This window comes from Coregonus lavaretus (genome assembly GCF_964263955.1).
Source record: "Coregonus lavaretus genome assembly, chromosome: 7".
Classification (NCBI taxonomy): Eukaryota; Metazoa; Chordata; class Actinopteri; order Salmoniformes; family Salmonidae; genus Coregonus; species Coregonus lavaretus.
In genome coordinates this window covers 16,090,746-16,102,349 of record NC_139994.1, presented here as the reverse complement: position 1 = coordinate 16,102,349, position 11,604 = coordinate 16,090,746, and the positions used below count along the sequence as shown (strand labels likewise).

The window sequence follows — 11,604 nt, the reverse complement described above, 5'->3', positions numbered from 1 at the left end:
TGCGATAATTGAAGATAATTTGCTGATTGTTTGGAGGACATGTCTTAGTCATAGAAATGCCTGAAATAGCTTAGTACTTCTTTTTCACATTCTTACTTCAAAAAACGTGTTACAAGGACCTGCAGAAGTACTTTCTTGTACTGTTTTGCTATGTCTTTCAATTTAGTGCGAGGATCAATCGACATGTACAATCCGTCGCGGTTAAAAAAGTACTTTGTAGCCTCGCGCGCTAAATTGTGGATTTGTATTGTTTATTGTAGGCGTTGACAGGGTCATGGCTAGAAGGGATCCAGCTTTTGTCAGATTTGACTTTTCGTAGCAGGTTAGGAGAATTTACACAGCAGGTTAGGAGAGTTAACGTAGCTGTTAGGATAATTAGGTTAGGGTTAGAGTTAGCTAAAACGCATTAATTTGACAGAATCTTGATCCCTTCTAGCTATGTCCCGTTGTCCGAGGTGACCAAAACTTGTATTTATTTTCTGACTACTCATCAGCTGACAAGAACGTCATCATCCCAAACGCACTGCGCATGTCAGGTTGTTTGATAGATGAACAAGACCTGCATAACCTAAAACGATTGCTAGGAAAAAAACAACTTGTTTTCTGGTAAGACGGACAATAATAATTTCATTTCACCGTAAAATAGCTAGTATACTGTTATACATTTTATTCCAGCGCATATAGCAAACAAGACTGGCCTGCTGTGCTGATGCTAGCTAGCAGTTGCTATCGTTAGCTAGCCTGCTAACGTTATCCTTTTGCTGCCATTTTCGCTAGCTAATTAGCCAGCTTATGTTATGATAGTTGATTTACTAGCTAGTTTACAAACCAGTCGACAGTCAAATGACTCTTGCTAACCGATGAGGAATCTCAATTAATGACAATGCCATATAGCTAACTAGCTAGTTAGCATACTTGGCATGATGAGTGGAGTGGAGCAGTGAATTAAACAAAGATTAACTTTCCCGTTTGTTAGCCAAAGCCAGTTATCATGTTAGCAAGCTTATCTAGCTAGGTTCCCTTGATATCATTGTATTGAACCTGTATCTAGCTATAGACCTTGTTATTTGGCAATTTCTTGTTGACTTGAAGAAGCCAGCCTGCCAATGTTACCCAATCAATGTCTAGATAGCTAGCTAACTTCTAGTTTTGTCAAATCCTGATTGATGTATAGCTACAAGTATTGCATTGGTTGGCCAACCCTCCTCCTGGAGAGCTACTGCTGGGTGTACAGTACAGGCTTTTTCCTCCAGCCCTGCTCTAAAAGGCATCCAGTAAGACAACATATAGGGATGAACGCCATCACTTACTAAACGAAACATTTATTTTGGGACTTTTCCCATCAAAGTACTCTTGAAGAAAACGGAAAGATAAACGTAATGATTTAAAACGCTTTTATTGTCTTGGCATTTCGGTATAAATGTATTTTTTTAAAAACATGACAAACAAACAGCAACCTGTAACCTCTGACCCTCTCCTCCAGGCGTGACCATGGGGAAGGCCCTTTCCCTCCTGCCCAAGCAGGCATGCCACGAAGACTCCCAGGACAGCCTGACCGACACCCAGGAGGATGATGGGAAGAGAGAGGATGTGTCCCAGTTCCCCTACGTAGAGTTCACAGGCCGGGACAGCGTCACATGTCCCAGCTGCCAGGGCACTGGGAGGATACCTAGAGGTGAGCACCACATGCATACTTATGTAGAGTTCACTGTCAGGGTAGAGACAGGATACCTAGAGGTAAACAGGAGGAGTTGAGACTACTACTAGCCTGGTCCCAGATAACTTGGTTAAGATGCTATACCATTTGAATGAATATGACTGGGTAAGAGTTTTGTTCTGTTCAGTGTCATAGTCAGACTGCAGTTGAAGTGTTATGATGTGTATGGAAAACCACAAAGGTGCTCTCTTGTGGATAATGAATGGTGTGACTCTGACTCACTCTGTGGGCTTGAGGGAATGAGACCAATGGCTGAATGAATAACTCATGCTTTGCCCGTAGACTCACTATATTATTTTATCCCCGGAGCCTGGTGAATTTCCCCTCTGAGGGATAATAATGTTGTACAGTATTGCTTAGGGATGTGAATCTCTTCTTTCAAGCACGATTCGATACGTATCTAGCTAGGTACATTGGCTCTGACACAATACAGGAACGATACTTTTAGTTTGAAAAGGTTCAGTGCGATTCGGTTTGATAAGTGGAATGAATCGATGCGATTCGGTAAAATTTAAAATCTGATACTGCTGGGCCTTTCTGAGCTGGATCTGTCTGAGATGACGTGTGTGTGTGTGTGTGTGTGTGTGTGTGTGTGTGTGTGTGTGTAAGAGAGAGAATGATGTATATGCTGTGTGTAGGCTCCTGGGCTGAGCCATAGGGTAGACTGAGCATTTACCAATAGCAATATGCTTTTTGTCCCCCTCACTTTGTATCTGAAAATCCCCATCATCCACTGATTAACTTGTCATTTTATCAGATAGTGTTTTAAGGAATATGTCTATATTTATCTGTAGAACTTAGCTATGACTAGCTAAGATTTTATGGGAGGACAAAACTTACCGATATATATCTGCCGATATATCCTGCTGTTTTTACGGTGGGGAAATGAAAAAGTGACTTTTTTTTCACACTGTTCTCATAAATTGCCATCCAAAAGAGCAATTGTCCAAGAAATGTGCTTCAAATGTTAATTTCTTACATTGTGACAATAATGACATGTCATGATATGGGCTGCAAGTGTTCAGATAAGCATGAGATTCCCTTTGTCATCTTATTATCGGCCGACATGGATATATTCCAGTAAAAGGCCAATATCAACCGATAATATCGGTGAAACTACATATCAGTCGGGTGCTAAGTTTATAGTATATCAGTTGGTTGTTCAAACCACCTAAAACCAATGGCTAGAGCAGGCTCTCTCCACTGGTGGGTGTGATGACATGCTGTAGGAACATTAGTTCCAAAATTCAAATGATTTTCTGTTTTGTGTGTCAAAACTAAGGGTACCGTGTGCCGCTTTGTAGCCTTGGGAAAAACTCTCAGGACAATAGGGCTGTTGTGAATATAGGTGATTCTGTTGGAACTTGCAGTCCCACTCCTTTGACTATTGTCATAATGCCAAGAATCATAATGTACCTATATTCACAACAGCCATTGATTATTTCACAATTTAATGAAACAAATCTTATGGAGAATAAACTATTTTCTTGAGTTTTTCCCCCCGAGGCTGTGGCATAAGTGCAAATAGCATAGGAGAAGATCTGAGGGCCAGCATCAACCCCCACCTAGGAACACCATATGATTGAACACATGATGAAAACACACACCCAAACCCACACACAGATTCTGACACAACATGAACACAAACATGCACGCACCAGGCACAGTCAAGTAATAACCCCTGGGTTTTATAGGAAAAACACTGCAGCTGTGAAGTCACTCCTTCAGGGCTCTATGACAAATAACTTGACTGTGCTACTTCACAGCTCTGTTCTCTTCCCTGAAGCACATGCCTATTTGGAACCAGGCTATCTCTGTGAGAGGTTTTGCTGAGAAAGTGACTTACCGCTATCCTGTGGTAACCTCTTCTTTGAGCCTCCTATCCTTAATGATAAATTTAAAAAATATATATATGCCCTTTTCATCCTATTTATCGAATATCGGTGGAATTATTGGCGGCCGATATCAATAAATTGGTAAAATACCAATATTTGCCAATAATATCTGTGAAATTATTTGTCGATCAGGCTCTTGCTATGAATTAATATAGCACAGCTTTGGATTTCACCCATCTCAAAAGCGAATGGTTTTGACCGTTTAGAACTTTACAGAGGAGAGCTGCTCTTCTCCCGCTCCGACCATAGGCCTAGAGTGCAGCTCGCAAAAATGATTGCTGTCCTTGTTATGAAATTACAACTTCATCCTGTTCATGTAAAAATGACCAAATGCACTGACTATTTAAAGCAAAACTATTTTATGGTGAACCTGGCAATCGAAAAATTCACCCAACTAATGAAGCCTATGATTTTACATTGCCAAAGCCATTTTACAATAATTTGAATGCTGAAGGTGCTGCGCAGATATTAGATCAGGGATAGGCTCTCGTTGGCGCGACCAGCTGCACTCTGTGCGTGCAGTTGTTATCTGACATGGAGATCAATGACTGTCATATGCATTTACATGCTTAGTTCGATAGCTACTGAAGGAGAGGATGCATCAATTCAGTCACAAAAAATGTTGAGGTATTTTCGTAGAGGGGAAATTAAATTATATGAGTAAAAAAAATTTGTGAACCGGCGGTTTGTAACGTTTGAATAGAATTTCTGACTGATTCATGCCACATTTGGATCGGTTTAGGCTCCTGTGAACCGATGCACACGTATCTTAAACAGTTGAACCAGGGACTGATGCCTATCGGTGGATCGTTACATCCCTAGTGTTGCTGTAATATTGTGCTGTAGTTATGTCAGATGATTAGCCTAAGTGTTTTAAATGTTTCCTTGCATTACGCAGGCCAAGAGAACCAGCTGGTGGCGTTGATCCCATACAGTGACCAGAGACTCAGGCCTAGGAGAACGTAAGTGGAATGTTGTTGGGTTGGTATCTCTAGCTTACATTTACATTTACATTTTAGTCATTTAGCAGACTCTCTTATCCAGAGCGACTTACAGGAGCAATTAGGGTTAAGTGCCTTGCTTAAGGGCACATCGACAGATTTTTCACCTAGTCGGCTCGGGGATTAGAACCAGCGACCTTTCGGTTACTGGCACAACGCTCTTACCCACTAAGCTACCTGCCGCCCCACTAGGATAAACGTCACAATAATGTTTTCCGATGCGACTGTGCAAGTAGCTATTACTTTCTTGTTACAATATTCTTTGTACCCTGCATTTGTCAAACTGCTATTTAACTTCTGACCCTGCCTTTGTTCTCCCTCCTCTCCACAGAAAGCTGTATGTGACGGCCTCGGTGGCTGTGTGTCTGCTGCTGTCCAGCCTGGCTGTCTTCTTCCTGTTCCCTCGTACCATAGACGTCTCCTACGTGGGCGTCAAGTCTATCTTCGTCACCTACGACGAGGACAAGAGGATTGTCTATCTCAATGTGACGGTGAGCACCTCTCCTCTGGTATAACCACATGATGATTTGGGTCACAATGTGGACAGTCACAGGAGGAGTCTGCTTTTCCTTATCAACCTGTACTTTGCTCTGAAAGTAGGCCATGTTTGGGCATATGAGTTTGGTCACAAATGTTGTGGGATTCTAGGTATCCTGCCATTCCGAAGCTGCAGCTGGCCCAAAACAGAGCGGCACGTCTTGCTCTTCATTATAAATATTATGCATGGCTTGGCTAAGAGTTGAGGAGAGACTGACTGCATCACTTCTTCTTTTTATAAGAAACATTAATGTGTTGAAAATCCCAAACTGTTTGCATAGTCAACTTGCACACAGCTCTGACACACACACTTACCCCACCAGACATGCCACCACGGGTCTTTTCAGTCCCCAAATCCAGAACAAATTCAAGAAAGTGTACAGTATTATATAGAGCCATTATTGCATGGAACTCCGTTCCATCTCATATTGCTCAAATAAACAGCAAACCTGGTTTCAAAAAACAGATAAAGCAACGCCTCACGGCACAACGCCTCTCCCCTATTTGACCTAGATAGTTTGTGTGTATTTTTTATTTATTTATTTATTTCACCTTTATTTAACCAGGTAAGCCAGTTGAGAACAAGTTCTCATTTACAACTGCGACCTGGCCAAGATAAAGCAAAGCAGTGTTGTATGTATTGATATGTAGGCTACGTGTGCCTTTAAAAGCCTTGAGCTGTCTAATAATGTTTTGTATTATGTCATGTTTTGTGTGGACCCCAGGAAGAGTATCTGCAGCTTTTGCAACAGCTAATGGGGATCGTAATCAAATACCAAATTCCCTGCAATTTGATTCCTTGAGCAAGGCACTTAACTCCTAAACTGCTTCAGGGTTGCCGCACTGGCTAACTCTGGCTTCAAACTGCTCAGGGTTTGTGTGTTTCTCTGAGGGTAAGGTTAAAAGCCCCAAATACTAATTTCTGTGATCATAAAATGACAGTAAAATATTATTCTTCCTTCCAGAACACTCTGAACATCACCAATAACAACTACTACAGTGTAGAGGTGTCCAACATCTCAGCCCAGGTCCAGTTCTCCAAGACGGTGATCGGGAAGTCCCGTATCAATTACATCACTGCTATCAGTCCTCTGGGCATGGAGCAGGTACACAACTCTGTAATAACATGGTAACCGCATGTTAACAACGCTGGAATAGCGTGGTTACAACTCTGTCATCATTATTGGACATGCAGCAGAAACTCCAGTTTCACTAAATTCAAGACCCATCAAGCCATAGCTGTTTTGTTCAGTAGACTCAGACCCCTATTCCTGGTCCTACTTCGCTCAACTTGTCACATTATGTATTTTGGCACTTCAAGCACTCTTTCCCCTAGTCACCTTTTTGATCATAACCCTGTGTGTTGTTCCCAGGTTGACTACATGGTTCCCACCATTATAGCAGATGAGATGAGCTACATGTAGTAAGTACAACACAGCACACCCCAGCACAGCACATAGCTTTATGAGAACACTGAACCTGATAAAGACCTAATGCTCAAGACTTTGTTTCAATAAATCATATGGGAGTACAGATTGAGTGTGCTTAACCTCGTCCCCAGGCTCATGTAGAGCCTGCAAACAGTGTGGAACAAAGGCAGACTTGAAAGGGGCACGTTAAAATAGAGGTGGGAGAGGGACAGCCTGCCACAGCTGGATTAGATGGGACTTTGAAAATGCAGAAAATCGGCAATAAATATAAATGGGCATATAACGTTTATATGTGAAAACGAATTCTTCGGTGCATACTTTCCAATTTCCCGAACTCCCTTCGTTCATTGTTTAGCTTATCACTTGCGCTGCTCCCGCTTTGAAATCCACAATGTAGAGGGGAGGTTCAAGAGTTACGCTAGATGGTGATGGACTGAGATCAGCCAATGAAAATCCAGCGGGACCTTTTCCCACTCCAGCCATAGGCTCCATTCAAGTCCCTTTCTGAAACACAGTGAAACCAGACGGTTCGACAGAGTAAGAGCCGGCTGGTGGACACATTGTCTGACTGAAGTGTCTGTTCCTCTATGTCCTAGTGATTACTGCAGCCTGCAGACCATAAAGGTGCATAACATCGTTGTCATGATGCAGTAAGTACTCTCTGCACACCTCCCTTTAATCATTCACACAGAACCACCGAAGCCTGGCTTCCATTCTCCCATGTAATGCGTATTAATGCACTCAGAACAGTTAGTCAACCTTGTTCTGTGTGGTTAATGACCTCCCCTTATTAATAAGGATATTTTCTGATACCGTCCTCTATTCATACAGAATGGAAATTGACCTAATCCCAAATCCAACCAATATCCTCTTTGTATTTTTCTATATTGACTTGATCTGATCTCATGCCTGTCCTAAAGGGTACAAAAAAGTTATTGAATTCAATTAAATCATCTTGTTGTTTCCAGGGTGACGGTGACGACGATGTACTTTGGCCACATGGAGCAGGTCACTCAGGAGATGTACCAGTATGTAGACTGTGGAGGTAACACCACCACTGTGAGGGGGGCACAGCCCAAGGTGTCTAATGCCCCAATTCCCCCAGAGTAACCCCCCCTGATGCCCCCTTGCCCTACCTGACCTGAGCCCGTTCCTGGAGAGGGTCCTTGGAAGCTAGTCTTAAATCGGGGATCTGGCAAACCTGGAGAGCTACTGATTGTTTAAGCTTTTTCTCCAGCCCTTCTCCAACACAGCTGGTCTGTTGAATAAGGAATGTTCGAGCAGGGATAAGCGTTTGCACCCAGTAGTTCTCCAGAGGAGGGTTGGCCACCCCAGCCATAGATGGTTCACTGTGTTTCTCCCTCCTCTTCCTCCACCACTCATCTACTGATGAACACCCCACTGTAGATGTCATGCATTTTTGTGTTAGCTCACCAATGTGTTGGGAGTATATGCCAGATGTGCAGTGGAGGGAAAAATGTGTCTACTGACGAAAATAATGATTTTAATGTCTAAAAAACACTAAGTACCATAATATTTCAGTACCTATCCATTATGCACTTTATTAATGCTTTTCAAATTCAACCTCCATTGTGTTAATGTAAAATGTTACAATGCCACTCCACACTCTTCTAAACCACTTGAACTGTAAATGTATATGAAGTAATAATCCTCATTCTATGGATGAGGATAACCTCCGGAAGAGTTCTCTCAGTAATCTGGTCTCAAATCTGTATCTGTATGATAGTCGAAGGAGTTGAACCAACAGATCTGGGACCAGTATACTATTCTCAAAGTCAAACCTCACGTAACACATTAATAATGTGTATTATTATGACAGATTAATCTAGTCTATTATTTCATTCTGCTGATAAGTCACAACTTGGAGGCACAGTGAGCTGAGTCTGAAATGACACCATTCTCTATAGAACACACTACTAGGACTCTGGCCAAAGGTAGTGCACTATTTAGGGCCCTCAAGCTAAACTCTGGACCTGGAAGCCAGTGCCACTGCGTCTTTTCATCGTTCCCGTCTAATCAGGGACTGATTTAGACCTGGGACACCAGGTGTGTGCAATTTAATTATCAGGTAGAACAGAAAATCAGCAGGCTCCGGACCTCATAGGGTAAGAGTTGAAAACCCCTGGTGTAGGGAATAGGGTGGCATTTGGGGTGAAGCCAGAATGTGGCAGTTCTGATGTGTATAAGCTTGTAATGACCGGGCTCTCCTCTAGAGGGCTCTGTACAATTGTGGATTTGTACCAGTTTACTAATATTACCCTCTGTTGGGTGATCCATCTCCAGTGTTAATGTGTGATCAGTTGACATGAATTTGAATTTGATTTTTTTTTTTTTTATCATGTTTTGTGATACCTACCTACTGCTGATTTTGATTTTGACCAACTTATTTTTTACATTCCATCGGATCCATCTTCAAATTTTCATGACACGCATAAAGAGGATAACCTGCAAGGGACTTTGTACGTTTTTGATAAATGACTTCCCTGCATATCAAACTCAGTTGAAGAGTTTGTAGAACTACCTAGATTTAATGAAAACCTGTTTTTAATACCACGTTTGTAATATGATTCCTACCTACATTGTGGAAAACCTTTTGAAACATACAACTCAAATGAATAGAAACTACCCTCATATATATATATATATATATATATCTATATCTATCTCTTGAATTTCTTAATGAATACTCAAACCGTGTAGTTTGCAGTTATTTAATTAGCAGTTTCCTAGATTATCGTAGAGCACAACTATTAACATATGTACAGTCATTTGTTCCTAATCAAGCACCTTAATCTTGTATGGAAGAGGGGTCAGCTTTTGATTGAATGTTAGGAATGAGTGAAGTCTTGCAATACTACTGACACAAACTAGAAGAGTTGTTTGATGAGCTGATGAGGTTGTTCTTTCCGAATGTCTACTGCTGTTGGGTACTGAAATTATTTTGATCAACAACTGTGTTTGACTAGATTTTTTTGTCAATTTTTAAGTGTACATGTAGTTGGTGTGTGTTTTGTTTTAATTATTTGCTTTTCATCATGATAAATTCTAAGTGGTTGGATCAAGATTTGTCCTACCTAGTTTTGTTGTGCTGTTACCCTTTCTTTCTGAAAGCGTGAATAAAGTTCTCGACATCTCATTTGTCTATCTTGTATTTTCTTGTCTTTGTTCATGCCTCTTATTTAATCAACCTCAGAGGAACTGGTAAGAAATGGAACACTCACATGCAAATTAACACATGAATCAGTGTGACATCACAATTCACTCACAATGCGCTTATGAACCCATAGAATTGGAATTATACTGGTAATTTTGATTCTATGCATGTTTGCAAAACTGTTGTCTCCTGAGCAAAGCTGATCTCACGCAATGTTGCCATGGGGACAGTTGACAGCCAGTGGGGACAGTTTTTACATCATAAACACCATATGTGACGTCATAAACACCTGTCTGCATATATAGCCTGTTTCGGCGGCATTTGGCACATTTTTTAATTTCACTAGGTGGCTGAAGGTACATTGGTAACCATGCACTTTCAGCCTGATTTGGAAGGTGATCTTCCTTTTGCCTTTCAGCTAGAACATGGTAAGTTGATATTACTGATGACATGTTGTTGATGCAAACGTGTTGTATCCTAAATGACTTGTACACTGTCAGATGAGCCATAACATGGCTGTGGCCTCAATGTTGTTTGGCTTGACAACGACAGCAATGGAGCAAGAGCACCAATAGATCCTGGACCAGGCTAGTAACCAGAGTTTGAATCCCAGGGCGGACAGGGAAATCTGGAGGAATTTGCAGCCAGAGAGTAGCTGGCTTAAATTTTCTATGTTCTATACCCAGTGCTTTTGTGCCCTTGGGCAAAGCACTTACCGCCAGCTGACCCTGTGCTGCTCCCAGCCTGTGGTGTGTGTGTCAAGTTGGGTCCTTCGCTTTGACAGCAAATATGAAAATAATGTCTCTGCGAATAGTATTGTATATTACACATATTGTAGTTTATTTTTGCATTTTGTGTATGCAGGATCAGCAGTGACATTACTTGTGAACAATGCTGCCCCTGCCCCTTACCGTGCAGGTGGGGTATACCAGGTGTACCACGCAGCACCATTGGCCTCCTGGCACAGTCTTCCTGTGTACCAGGGTCCCCCACCTCACCAGCTGGCCTTGACCACTTCAGAGATACAAGGGGAGACTATTCCCATGGGCCCTGTTGAAACACCAGAGACAAGCCAGCATCAGGACGTTTTAGACTCGAGCCAGAGTTCGGAGTCTTCTGAGCCACACAAGAAGAAGAGAAAGAAACAGAAGAAGAAGCATGCTGCACCTAAACAGAGGAACCCAGATGGCAGCTTTGATTGGACCAGCCAAGAACACAGCACTACAGAGAAGTACAAGAAGATAATGTCACTGCTGAGGAAAGATGGGGTGGAGGTGGTGGATGAGACAGGTACTAAGGGACTAACAGATACTGACAGTGAGTCTGACCAACATGTGAATCAAATGGGGAGAAAGACAGCAGTGAGTAAAGGAAAAAAAGCAACAGTGAAAAGTAGGAGCCGAAACCGGGTTAACCGACTAAACCGAGACACTGGAGACTTTCAGCAATCTGACATATCCTCATCTCTGCTAGAGACGCAGGCCATTGGACCTGAACTGGAGCAGTTATTCTACCTACCAGCAGAGGGCAATGACGAGGAAGACCTCCTTGCAGAAGTGTTGGAAGAGCTCTCAGGGGTTCCAAGATACCCAGACCTCTCCGAGGACACTTTGAGCAACATGACCCTTTCACAATATGCCACTCTCATGAACATGTTCCCCCACCCGCAGCTTCCTCCCTTACCCGTACTCTTCTCCCTCCCTCTGCAACCTAACATCGGCCCAGTCTATAGAGAGACTCCATACCTACTCACACCACCTACCCACTGCGACTGGGTCACCAGCTACACCAATACAGTTGGCCATTTTGAGGACCAGTATCCTGCCTCTCCAGAACCTCAGCAGCCAGG

At 42.4% G+C, this 11,604-nt stretch overlaps 1 protein-coding gene across 1 annotated transcript; it reads left to right on the top strand.

Moving 5' to 3' along the window:
- Nucleotides 1-517: 517 nt before the first annotated feature.
- On the top strand, nucleotides 518-9,737 carry LOC311132768 (transmembrane protein 106B-like). The gene is made up of 8 exons (XM_084166071.1): nucleotides 518-606; nucleotides 1,484-1,675; nucleotides 4,511-4,574; nucleotides 4,945-5,104; nucleotides 6,116-6,256; nucleotides 6,524-6,573; nucleotides 7,177-7,230; nucleotides 7,549-9,737. Exons 2-8 carry the CDS (start codon nucleotides 1,492-1,494, stop codon nucleotides 7,688-7,690), a joined length of 795 nt encoding a protein of 264 aa, XP_084022197.1. The 5' UTR covers nucleotides 518-606; nucleotides 1,484-1,491; the 3' UTR covers nucleotides 7,691-9,737.
- Nucleotides 9,738-11,604: the final 1,867 nt, after the last annotated feature.